The sequence below is a fragment of the Neospora caninum genome, chromosome II (genome assembly GCF_000208865.1).
Source record: "Neospora caninum Liverpool complete genome, chromosome II".
NCBI classification, from domain to species: domain Eukaryota; phylum Apicomplexa; class Conoidasida; order Eucoccidiorida; family Sarcocystidae; genus Neospora; species Neospora caninum.
The window spans coordinates 309358-322652 of NC_018387.1; the positions used below are offsets into that span (position 1 = coordinate 309358).

Genomic DNA, 13295 nt, shown 5'->3' on the forward strand with positions numbered 1-13295 from the left:
TGACGACCCGGAATCCACAAGCATACGTTTCGATGTACTAACGGTAGGGCATCCCGAACGACGACTCGATAAAGTGTGAACCAATACAGGAATAAAATGGAAAAAAAGGCAAATTTTTCTTCTACTGGCGAGACGTGGGACGGGGTGGAAGACAGCTAGTCGCTTGTATGCCAGATTAGCTCGCATTCTAGTATCCAGCGGCACGTTTCATGTGTCAATACGGGAAAAAACGGCACTCGGCACAAAGACTAGGCTCCATCTAGGCATCTCTCGCAGAAAGACTACGATAGCAGTTGTCCCTTGAAAAACAGCGGACATATGCGGGAGAAGGCAGGCCTAGGACATTTCCGAGTTTCCACACCTCTCGCCACAAAAAAACCTATCCCCGTGGACCGTGCGGGGACTGAGAGCAACCATAGCACGCGTATGAACTCGGGAGTTTTCGCTTTGGGGTCGGTTGTGCGCAGTGGACGTCTGTTCTGTTCTCAGGACACTGACACAAAGGGGAGTCACGGGAAGAACGAGACAGATAATTTGTATAGAGAAAGCGACGGAAGGTGAACGTGTTCCTCTCCTCAGTTTCACTCCTCTTTGAGGGGTATACCTTTCCACAGGAGGGTGTGCACCCCAACGAAGCACATGTATCGAGGCGAGAAAGGACTACGGTGAAGGCACGAGAACACTCTTCCCGGTGCTCCTCCCTTCATCCCTCTGTGCCACGTTTCTGTCTGTCTCCCCGATAGCATCTCCACTGAAACGCTGCAGAAACGTCTTGTATATAACGCGAGAAAGGATACCGCTATGGAAACGGTAGTCCTACCGTTTGTCTTGTCGCCCACACGCAAAGACATTCTCCTCCTCCCCTGCCTTCGGTCATAATCTCCCTTTCCGTGTGTCTTCTGGCGTCTCCGTCCTCTCGATGTTTACCCCTTTCAAATCTCTCTCCTGCTCAAAGAGCTGCACACCGTGTCCGCTGCCGATCCTTCTCCGTAAGTTTGCAATCACATCTACGGGCCTCTCCACCGTCCACTTTTGCCTCAGATCTGTTGCGCACTGTTCATAATCCGTGTCCACGTCCATTCTCGATTTACGCACCTGTTACATCAGCCTCTCATTCCGCTTCCCGAAAGGACACACTCTTCCTCGACCGTACCCAGACGAGCCGACACCGACCGGAACTCAAAAACCTTCTAGACTCCCCCTCCCATCGAACGGACCTTCTCGTCACCTACTCCGGTCGTCCTCGGCCGCCGCGGTAGCTACCAACCGCGCCTCCCCTGAAGCCGCGACCTCTGAACGCACAGAAAACAATCACGGTTGGAGAGCGCAGCCATCTTTCCGAGCAACATCGCTAGTGCTCCACTGCCACGAAAGAAGGCGTCAGCATGCACGTCTTGCAGCCCATCTAACACTATACATCCCACAAACACATTTCATAGCGGATGAAAATATCTCCCGGCAACTACACGGCCGTTCTCAACTTCTTTCGCCCCTCCGCGGGTGAAACACAATACGGCGCACACTGTGCTGAACGTCAATGAACCCTGCCGACTGCCGTACACAACAGACACGCATACATATGCACATGCATGTGTCAAATCTCCCCTCTGGGGAAACACTTGTTTCTCCAGGTTCGTTTTTCCCTCCTTGCGCGTCTTGAACTTACCGCCCCCTGCCTCTATAGCCACCGCTGTAGTCGTTTCCGAACTCGCCGTTGTTATACTCGGCTCCATAGTCACCATTCCTGTACTCCCCCTCGTAGTCACCTCCACGTCCCCCTCTGTAGCCTCCACGGCCACGGAATCCTCCCCTGTTGTAGCCTCCACGGAAGTCGCCGCCTCCTCTGTAGGCGCCCCGGCTGTATCCCCCGCGGTATCCACCTCGGTAACCCCCGCGGAATCCACCGCGCTCGCGGAAGCCTGCAAGTCAACAAAGACACAAGACAGGAAAGAAAATGAGGGAATGAGAGAAAAAGTGAAGACCCGACTACACCAGAGCTGGTTCACGCCGGACACGGAAGTCACAACAGGCAGCACGGAGGGCATTTTCACATACTCCCTCGCCTCCTGGCCCTCGGGTGGCCCCACCCTTTTGACTGCGCAGACGTGTTTGTTGTGTGTGCATGGCCTTCTCCCTCTGACAAAAACTCACCTCCGGTTTTGGTGATTTCCTCGGGCTTCATTTCCTTCACGAGGCTCTCATCGATCGGGGCCTGATATCCGGGGTCTTTCTGATCCAGAAGGTCGAATGAGAGCGTGATTTCGAGGAAGGAAACGACGCGGTCTTCCTTGACCTTGTCCAGTCCTTCCTCAGTTGGTTCATACACGTCAGTGATCGTCGTGCTTCCACATTTTGTGATTTGGTGAAGCCCCTTGAAGCGGCGTTTCAGGACTTCTGCCAAGGTCACGGCACGTGCGATGGCATTGCCTGTTGCCTTGATGGTGATTTTGCGCATGTTCTGCTCCGTCAGAAGTCGTGCTGCGTACGCCACGTAGTTCATCACTTTTCCTGCCGAAGTAATGCGGATCTCGTTGGAGCCAATAGGCTCCTTGTCCTTAGGAACCTTTCTGTACTTCTCCATTTTGACGCCAATAACCCAAAGGAATCCTCTTCCGCGAGACTAACCTCAAAAAATATGCGTTCCACTGGAGCGTCTGACGGCAAGTCTCGCCTCCTCTAATGCGTACCCGTTATGGGGGATCTTCGGATTTTGGTGCGGAAAGGGTAGTGTAGGTTTTTAAAAATGCTGTTCAAACTCTACTAATTTGAACAGACTATCGAGGTAACCTCTCCGGTTAAGAGGACCCTCGTTGATGCAGAGAAACACAAACCCGGCCAATAATGCCGTGATTCGTGACCTCCGCAACGCAACCTCTCACTCCCGTCGCAAGCACCGCTCGCTCTTTCCTCTCGACTCCGACACGGCGGTCTGGTATTTGCGTCCTGAAAAGTACAGACAACAGATACACTGGAAAACGAAACAGGGTGACAGCTCGGCACAATAGCGGTGGCAGAGTGCCCTCCCTCCTCCCAACCTGCAACTGACTCAACCTTCCCACGAGAGCCCTTCATAAAAGCAACCGTACAACCATAGACACCTCTAAAGAAGATACGGACGAAGATGATGGCTTCGAAGTGGGCACCGTCGTTGGCGGTACCGCAGCTGTATGTACACAGCAGAGAGGTGACCGGCTGACAGCGCCCGGGCGAATGAAATGCTTCCAGGCGCACTTGGCGGCCCCGCCAGCACACCCTATGCACCAAATACAACGATTATTGCCGTATAATCGTACAGAAATACGGAAAATAGGAGTCAACGCGAGGGAACACATGCACAACGTCCCCGGCTGGTATCAGGAGGGAGTGACGGGGGGGTTGGGGGGGGGGGGAACGCCGGTGAGTACGATACGACGTGGCTGCGGGATGCAGCGGACAACTTGAAACATATACCGAAATATACGAACGAGAGAAAAGGGAAGGCGTGGGGATAGGACATGAACAAGGAGCCAGCCTTATCATACGAGCGAAGTCTCGAACACTTCCATGGGTGTGCTTGTCAGTTTACACAGTTGCAGAAACGAAGTCTCGCCCTCCCGCAACATCCGGCCAACGGTTCGTGAGGAGAGCCATCTCCTCGCAACCATTGCCAACTTGAGTCTCAAAGAATGATTTCGGAGACAAAAAGCCAAGAACCTTATTCGTATGCAACCAAACACCGGACATTCTGGCGTCCACGGTTTACCCTTGCCACACGCTCTCCGTCTCTCACCGTTCGCCGCAGAAGAAGGACGTCTTTCGCTTCTCTTTTGGTTCCAAAACGCGTTTCTCTTATTGCAGCCGTTCCGCCTTCCAACTCGAGACTCTCCCTTTTCTATCGCTCTCTCCACGCAGTTCACCCACTCTTCATTTTCACTCGCTCTCATTGTGTTTTTGGGGCGGGGAGGGCGGTTGTGGACGCCTACAGCACTGCCACACCATCTCGACCGCAGAACGCATGAGCGCGGCAGAAAGCAGCAAGGCGCCCCCCGTCTTTTTCCCGAACCGCCCTTTCGCCGCACCCCGAGGCCGAATCACACCAGAGCGGAAGCGCAGCAACCCCGCGCATTAAGGTATAGACAGTACGCATCCATAGTGACCGCAGCGTGCCTTTCGCTGCTTTTGGGACACTACATAGCGTCCCACCTTGCGCTGTGTGACTGATTCGCACTTTCTGCTGTTCCACCCTGCCCCAACACACGGGGATATCGACCCACTGGTTGGACGGGTGCCGCCTAACCTATCGCAGGTGGCGTATACCCGAATCTCTTGCGGTTGCCAGAAAGTCTATCTGCGGTTGCACGTAAAAAGCATGCGGGAATCACAATTTATATCGTGTCGCCGGGAAGCGTCTGCGTGCGTTTTATGGCTCTTCTTAATCGTGTTGCTCCCACCGTCAACCCAAGCGCTGTCACAGTTTTGTGACGGTTTGTGACGGACAACGGTATAATCCCGTCACGCCGCACTTGCCAGGCAGCGCAAGGGTAAATTGGTGAATCGGCGGAAGTGCGAAATTTAGGGGTTTTTTGCGTTGCTAGGAAATGTTTGGACGCGAGCCGCCGTATCTCAATTGGACGAAAGAGGTAAGTCAGAAAATGCCCCAGGACTACAGGACGCGCATTGTGGCGGAAAGGAGGTGGAGTAGAATTTTGAAATTGAGAATGTTTGCATCATGTGCCCGCGAGAGAACACCGTAATCTAAAGAACTGGGTGCTGAGCGTGACCTGTTGGCCGCGCCGTCAGCGTGTACGCCGCCGGCAGCCGGGACCTCAATTTGGCTGCCAATGCTATTTGTACAGATTGGGTTAATGAAGTGTGCTGTGAGTCAACGCCAGAGGCGTTTTAGTGCAGTATTACTTCAGCAATCACCCGTAGTTTTCGGCCACTCAGGAGCACTTTCTCTCGAGTACCGAACACGATTTGGGAAATAACCAGAATCAAACATCTGACGAAAGGTCTACGAATTCTGTACAATGATCGTTGACACGAAATCAGCTGTGCACTCGTCTGACCCGGCGCTTAAAACACTGCCAAAGGAAGCTTCGATTTTCTGTAAGAGAGACGCCACGTGTAAACGCCATGATAGGCTTTCTTCCACATGTGAGTAGATGCAAGACGCTGTGTCCCATACACCCCCTAAAAAGTTCATACGTGCGTGTAGTACTTGAATACAATGAGTAAGGTCGGTACGGAAAGGTTCCACCGACCCGACAAAGTCGACGTGTGCCACTTCAGCTCTATTGATTCCAGATGTAAGCGAACATATTTGCAACAGGTACGAAACATTTGTGGATCCTGGAGATACACGCCCGGTTCACCACAGGTGCTCTCCTTACTTCCCCGCATACGGCGGTGGAAGGCTATCCTGTGGTGATCCAGTCAGACCATCAGTATTACAAGCTGCCAATTGCTTCTCTCGACTAGCAAAACAGGGCAACAACCTGGTTTAATACAGCTGCGTCAAAACACAGAGGAATTGGGGATAAGCGGAGTCCTCCCCCCGTGTCGTGTCAACGAATTTCTCCGGTGAACAAACTAAACGTCGTAGTGAATGCGCAGAGACGCGACCACAAATCGGTCTGCTTCCGCAACAAAGGCGCATGTTTTTCATGCACATTCGACCCCTACCTGGGCTTACGTTACACCTGAACATGTTTTGCACTAAACTCAGCGGTGGACAAACGAAGTCTCCTGGTGTCACGTTTCCGGCCGGCATCGTTGCTGACGAATCACGCAACAAAACTATAACCACGTGATTTTTTTGTGGACACGATCTGCGGATGTGAACATCTGGGGCAACGAATTTTCCACTGCGTGCCACCGGTGACTGGATCGCTGCCCATGAAATTTCGAATGTCCTCTTTTGAGGAAGTCAGTGCCTGTTTCAGGCAATTCCGACACACAGTGCACCCACAGTTTTCCATGTTCCGTAAATCCGATTTCTTTACTGCCTTCCCGCAGCAATGCGCCGTCACCAGAACAGGCGCCCCACCACTCGGAAAGGTTCTAGCTGCAAAAGAAAATAGGACAAGAGGCGGAGCGGGGAATGATAACTCTTGTTGAGTTTGCAGAAGACTGAGGGAATGCAGCCTCATGCGATAGATCTTCAACAGCGGAGAACTTTCAAGAACACTCCCCAGATATGTACCATTTTCCCTTGCCGCAGTCGATCCACCGAAAGTCAGCTGCTGAGAAGAGAACCCCATGTCAACTGTAGGACGGAAAAAAAGCAGTTGCGACGGCCTTTCTACTTTCAACCCTGACACAGGAGTTGCATTCTGTCGAAACCAGCACTCCAGACTTTTGAACCCGCAAAGTCGAGACCTGCGCAGCTGCAAAAACACCTCCGCTTTACTCCGAAATTTGTAAGTTTCTCGATATGCTGTACAGCACCACAACGACCATGGACCATTTTTCTTCGACCTTTGTGTTTGAAAAAGTACGGGTGCGGCTGCACACAAAGTAACGTCAAACGTGTTGATGCTTAATTTGGACGTTTCTTACTGGGCGTCCCGGACGACTGTGACTCCAGGCCGCTTCGCCGTGAGAAATTGCTCAGCACGCTGTTACCATCGTCGTTGTCCTGAGTCAGGAAGCTTTCAATGCCTTTCTCGCTTGAAGTCCGTTCAAGTGCTCTTAGGTCAACCGCCCGCTTTTCGCCCGCTTCGGGAATTGTTCGCAAACTCGTGGACCGGCTCCCCGCGCGCGATTCAGATTCAACAATCATGTCCGGAGGTACAGACGTAGTGCTTTGCTTGGAAGTGATCGCAGCATCCGGTTTGCCCCCTTCTTCGGGGATTGTTCGCAAACTCGTGGCCTGGGTGCCCGCGCGCGATTCAGGTTCTGCAAACATATCTGAAGATAGAGATATCAAGCTCTCTCTCGGGCTTGATCGCCCCCCTTGTCCTGACAAAACAGAGAAGGTGACTCGGGAAGTCACTTGACGAAGCGGTGCATCGTCCCCTGTATTGCCGAAATCGAGCCGTAAAGTCCCTAAACGAGAGGGTGTACTCGCTGTCTCTTCATGGGATTCTGGAGATGCAGCTTCTTCACGCGTCTCATCTTCCTTTTCATAAAGAAGTCTGGGATACTCGTACGCGCTGTCTCGTGGAACCAGGCTGGGGGAGCGTGTCTGCTCTCGTTCCACTGCCTGAGAAAGAAGTTTGGGGTCACCGCTCCCGGCACTGGCACATCTTTGGTCTAACGGAACCAGTGTTTGAGCAGTTGACGCGGATGACTTGCGAGATAGAGGAACGAGTGTGGTTTGCCGAGACGGCTCTTGATGGCTACGCAACGTGCTCCGCCGACTCATCGACTGCGAGTGAGGCAGGGCGCTGGACACACGCACGCGAAAAATGGGAACACAAAAGACACAGTTCGGCTGTCAAATTATGCAGTCGTAATCCGCTAAAGCTGGTGTGCTGACGCCACAGCCCCCTTTTAGAAGGATCGTCAAGACACGTTAGCACGACAGATAAGAGGCGTCCTTTTTCCACCTTCCAAAAACCCAACCCACAACGTGCAACCGTAGGCTTCACCGCTCACGATCTCACTTCCACACAGTAGCCAGATGGCATCCTCGACTGGTGCCTGTCTCGCCGTTCGACCCCAGCGTAATCTCGAGCCAGCGGCCGGAAACAACCGCGAAGGACTCTACGAAAAACTGCGCGTCACTTCCAGAACTGCCGTTCTAGAAAGGAGGACACCTCAGAAAAGCGGTCCACCGCTCACCTGCATTTCTGAGCATTGACCAGCTCCTGCTGAAGCAAATAACAGCGGTCAATGAGCGCGCCCAGGCGGTCTTCCAGTTCCTGGTTCTGAGGAAAGCCAAAGCCGGAAAGCACCAAACAGCAGGCACCTCGACCAAAATGTGCACCGCGAACTAGAAAGCGAAGCATCACCAGGGGTGGTGTGGGCAGAAACGTATGTGCCTCGGTCAGTACTCAGTAGAGAGAGACAGCGGAAAAGCGTTTCCGTTCTGCCACTCCTGCACACGTCAAAATACATCAACTGTGTAGAACTGCCTCCACCACGCTCTGGAAGGACAGTAAGAGAAAGCCCCTGGAGCCCGCCGGAGTGTTTTCCTGTCGCAGACGAACCAGCGACATACCCACGAAAGGCATCTCTCTGCTTTCTGGCTGGCAACCGAAACAGAAGCAAAGGAACCACGGAAAGGCCACACATAGCGAATGCAATCTAAAAACGGTACGAGGGTTCAACGGTGAAGGGAACCTCGTTAAGCAAGAAAAAAGCCTGTACCAGCACGGTGTATGTCTCAAGAGGCATCTCGCCTCGAATGCAGGGTACTCGAATTACGCGCATCTTTCAACTCCACACGAAAGTCGTGCAGAAACGCGACAAGCGAACGGACACGCAGGATCGATTGCAGAGCACATGCCTTAGCGTTCTTACCTGAACACGGAGGGCCTCTACCTCCGCCCTCTCCGCCTTTGGCTGCGGTGGTTGCGGCAGTTCTCGAGCCTCTCCTTCGACGTTTGCCGCCTGCATCATCTGCGGAAAGAAAGCAAAACACAAGCCACGCCCCCTCTCGCTGCTGTTCCGAAAAACGCATTCAGGCACAGATACGTGTGAGACACACGCAGGCGATTCGCCAAGCAGCTTTCGCAGGAGCAGAGAATCGATTGAGAAAAAACGCCATCGGACAGCTGCTGGAGAGACAGTGCCTACCATAAGCTCTGCTAGCTTTTCCGCATACTTGTTCTTCTTCCTCTCTGCAGCCTGGGCCTGAAGCGAAGAATGCGACAGCATGGGAGAATATACGTATTGCACAGCTCGCCACAAAAAGCCTGTTCTATCTCGGTTCAACGAGCTCGAGGGCATTTGCGAACCCGCAACCTCGCTTGTTCCTCTGTTGGCTCTTCTTTCGAAAGGCGATCTTCTTGCGAAAACAGAAGGCTCACCAGACCGTGTCCACCTCTGTTTGTCGAGCAACCTGCGGCGCCCGTTTTGCAACGGCTTCCTTACTCTGGCCACGACGCGATTGTAAATGTCTGTCACGCGTTGAATGTGGGACGTGTAGAAGGCGGCGGCAGTTTCCAGCTGCACCATATCCAGTGCAAACAGAAGCACGACAAGGCGCTTCTGACGCTTGCCGACCTCCCGACGCCTGCGTCTTTCAGAGGAGTCGCTGCCCCAGATGCTGTCCTTTCCTAGTCCCGTCACCAGTGTGGATTCGCGCCGTCCCCTCTCCCGCCGTTCTTGCAGCCGAAGAGGTTCGCCGTTTGCGTCCCTTCGTGTCCCTCCCGCTCTGCATCTCTGGACCGGTCTTTCTCACCTGCTTCGCAAGGGCATCTCTCTCCGCAACGACTTTCTTCAGTTCCTCATCCGTCTCTAGTCGCTCCTCCGCAGGAACCGCAGCGACCGCCGCAGGCGCCGGAGAGAAGCTTCGGGTGAACGTTTCCACCGGCTCGAATTCTGGAGCCTGGCTCAGGCCTGACGCTTTCGAGGAGTGGCGCGAGAACGAGTTAGGAGACCCAAGCGTCGCTTCCATCGGGGAGGATTTCCCTTCGGCCTCGGCGCTTTCGCTTGACTGAGATTCCCCGGGCACGGCCGCTGACAGCGTGGAAGTGTTCTGGTCTTGCTGGTCAGCGACAGATGCCGCGACGGGAGCCGTCGTCGCGGAGGAAAGCGCAGATTCGAGATCCTTGACTTTCTGCTTTTCCTCGTCCAGTTCGCGGCGTAGACTCTCGTTCTCCTTGCGAACTTCCTCCAGCTTTGCGCTCACGGAGTCGCGGAGTTGGACCGCCTCGTCTCGCTCCTTTGTCAGCAACGCGATTTGCTCCTCCAGTGGATCAGCCGCGCGCGCATCGTTCACTGCGGCGTGGGCCGAAGCCACCGACGAGCGACGACTGACAGACTCGGACGTGGCATCCGATTTGCGAACGGAGTTCCTGGAGCGGGAAGATGCTGCCGACACCGACGTGTCCGACCTCGACGTCGCCTTTAACGACGGTTTCGACTCAGAGCGCTTGCTCTTGCTCTTTGCCACTGCATGCACGGATTCAGCCTCCTCAGCGTCGGCGTCGGAACTCGAGTCTCCGTCGGCACGTTCATCTGGACTGTTCGTTTCCGAATCCGAATCGGATTTCGCGTCGGCTGCCTTGTCGCTGCTTTCCTTGTCGCTTTCTTTCTTGTCACTGCTCTCCTCTTTGCTGGGTGCCTTCTCGTCGCTAGCCTTCGGTTCGCTCGACTCGGCGGCTTCCTCTCCCTCGTTCTTGGGCTGGGCAGCGTCGCTCTCATTTTGGTCCTTCGAAGAGTCCTTGTCCTCTTTCTGCTCGGACTCCGGCTCCTGAAGTGACAAAATGCGAAACATTAGGCGCAACAATGCGACGAAACCGCGGGAAGCGGCACCCGTCCCACAGACCCAGCGCGACGATGTCGGACACACGCGGCACGAGCAACACAGAGAGAGAGACGAAACGACTTCGTCTTCTACGTGAAAGAAGCCAGGACGCGAGACACCCTTTTGGAGGGCAGCCTTGAGCCTACTAAGGCATTCACACACGCGAAAAAGTGAAATCAAGGCCAGTGGAAAACTGGATACACAGTTGAGAACGAGAACGGCGCCTTGGAGCCAGTCGAAAAAGCCCTCCGAACACAGGGACAGAGAACAGAGACGAAGCAGTTTCGTTTACCGGCTTCCGTTTCTTCTTGAATGAAGGCAGACACCTGAAGACCAACACATACAGCACATGCACACCTCAGGCTGGACAATCGTCAGAGATCGCCGAGCCCCTCCCCGAAAAACCTCGGCCCTCCACAGGGAACGGTCTCACGGGGGGGAGATCTGAACCAGAGACGTTTGCGGCACAGAAGGAACGGCACGGTCGACAGAACCCAAGAGGCTCTGGGCCAACCCCGGACCACGCGTCGGGTGTCGTAACTGAAGACTCTCTCGAATTGTATTTTGCTTCACTGGGCAGATATGGACGTTCTTTTTTATCAGCATGCGTTGCATGCCTGGTGTCCCTGCGCGCAATCTCTTCTACGAAGAGGAAAGGCTCACAGCGTCTCCTGTTCAGGCTCCGCCTGTGCCTGGATATAGTTTTTCAGACCGAAGGAGCGGTATGCAAACACGGAAAATGTCTCGGGAATACCGAGGGCCGGAGGATCGGCAGTCAACGTGCGAAAAGCAGAGACGGACGGCATTGCTTGCCACACGACGGTGACCGCCTCAAGCTTCCAAAGAGGCGAGGGTGAAGCGATCTGAATGCGAGGGCGCGGCTTCTGAGGAGATTTGAGCTTTCGCAGGAACTCAAAACGCCTGGGAACAGGAGTGAGCGAGAAAACCCGCACCTCTCCACCAGTGAACAGACACGTTGGCTTACCCCGCCATGTTTAGTGGGTAGGTTCTGGGGTCTTCTTCGAAGACAAGCTGTTCGGAAGAAGAGAACGCACGAGGAACGAGTTGTGTGTCAAGTAAATTCTCTGTGTGTGGTCACCTCCAAAGAAGGCGCGGTGTCCGTTTGGAGTCGCTCAGGCAAAAATGCGACAGGCGCGCATCTGACTAGCGTAACGAGGTGAAAAAGCATACATCATCCTACCCTGACTCTATCGGAGGCTTTTGCCCCAGTCTTCTTGAAGAAAACCTCGCGAAGCACAGAACAAGACTGAGAAATATAGGGGGGAAAGGCTCTGCTTTGGTGCTTCCGTAGATTCGCTCTGTGGCGAAGGCATCTGAACAGCCGGAGATATAGAGGAAAGCAGACGCGTTTTCCTACCCGGAAAGCGTTGCCTCAGCAAATGAAACGCCTCAGCAACTTTGGAAACTCAAAACTGGGCAGACGAAGTTGCTGCCGGAGACATATTGCGAGAGCTGCGGAACCGGTAGATGTAGCGCCTTTTTGAGGGGTCCAACTGCGCGAGCAGGCGAGTTTTGGGTTTTGGAAAGAGCGCCTATGCTGTCGGAAAAACTGGACAAGTCGATGCGCCGAGAAGGAGAATTGCGCAGAGCTCCGAATGGACTTGTGTGGCACGGCGGGGGCGAACGGGGCCCGGGAGAGAGAGAGCATCGAGGGTAAGGAGCGGACAGCGAAAAGACCGTTTGACCTGGATGGCAGGGCAAAAGAAGAAGGACACTCCTTTTTGTATGACGCCTAATAATAAGAAGAAAAGGCTCGGAAGATGCACGGACGAGACGGAAGATCGGCTAACCGGCAGTCGACAAGAAACTGGTCAACGGCGGTTTCTTGGTGTGACAGCGCGCACGAAAAACAGCGCGATCACCAGGCTCACGCGGACAAATGGAGAGGCTAATGCCTTTACCTCGGAGACGACAAAAGGTGAAAAGTCGTCAGGAGAGGGTGATTGCTCTATTCAGTAAACGCGAGAGATTTTACGATTACTCGCGCCGGAGAAAGCATGAGGGGTATGCAAGGGCGGTTCGATAGCTGCGTTGTCCTCACCTGCTAGCACGCAGCTCGCTGCTCTCGTCCTGAGTGGTGAATTCCCTCGAGTCAAAGGCGATTCCTGGTCCAACGCAGGAACCGCTTAGCTATCCGAGTTCCACATTAAAGGGTGGTCACGCCTGGAACAAACAAAAATGGAAATCCGTGGCGCGCCGGCTTTTCTCCAATCTAGTAGCTCGATCGAAGCTCCACAGGCTCGACCTGAATAGCACAGAGCGGCGTATAATCGACAGGGGACGCGCGCAGGGACACGGAGCAAGACTTGCTTGCATGGTGGTGTATGCCGTGGCAGCGCTGCCGTCACTTGTAGATGTTCGCACACCTTTTTTCGTCGTTGGGATCATTTCCCATTAGAAAGCACAGCCCTTCAGGACGATCCATGCAAACGGACATCGCGTTCTGAGAGTCTCCAGAGAGGTACCGTAACCGTTCACTTTTGGGAGGGACAGGCAGGGAAATGTGGACTACGCCACAAAAGTCGGTTAGCTGTTTCACACGGGGCGAGGACAGGCAACCGTAGCACGCGCTTCGGTAGCAAAGAAAGCAAAGAGCAGCGGCAACTGTCAAGGTTCCTCAGATAGACCGCTGCTTTCGGCTTCCTTGAGAACGTACCAGCTTAGGTAATCGATCACGGAAGAAAAAACCTGAAAGAGAGGCTACTACACTGACCCACTTGCGGAAAGGAAGTGAGAGGCATCTGCGGGCGAGGTCGAACAGGATCCCTTGGTACAGGACGCAGGGAAAAACGAAGAAAGCATTCTGTTCCGGGAACACAAAAACAGCCGTGTCGTGCGAATGCCTTTGTTTCTCGATTCCCATGTGACAAAGCAA

General features: G+C 54.0%; 2 protein-coding genes across 2 annotated transcripts; both read right to left on the reverse strand.

Moving 5' to 3' along the window:
* Nucleotides 1-1228: 1228 nt before the first annotated feature.
* NCLIV_004920 (hypothetical protein) lies at nt 1229-2581 on the reverse strand (the record flags this gene model as incomplete). Its single annotated transcript, XM_003880002.1, has 3 exons — nt 1229-1292; nt 1667-1919; nt 2152-2581. 3 exons carry the CDS (start codon nt 2579-2581, stop codon nt 1229-1231), a joined length of 747 nt encoding a protein of 248 aa, XP_003880051.1.
* A 3184-nt stretch (nt 2582-5765) lies between these two features.
* NCLIV_004930 (conserved hypothetical protein) lies at nt 5766-11392 on the reverse strand (the record flags this gene model as incomplete). The annotated part of the gene is made up of 10 exons (XM_003880003.1): nt 5766-6042; nt 6564-7370; nt 7768-7853; nt 8449-8547; nt 8725-8781; nt 9022-9096; nt 9332-10345; nt 10692-10725; nt 11063-11320; nt 11385-11392. 10 exons carry the CDS (start codon nt 11390-11392, stop codon nt 5766-5768), a joined length of 2715 nt encoding a protein of 904 aa, XP_003880052.1.
* Between the last annotated feature and the right edge of the window lie 1903 nt (nt 11393-13295).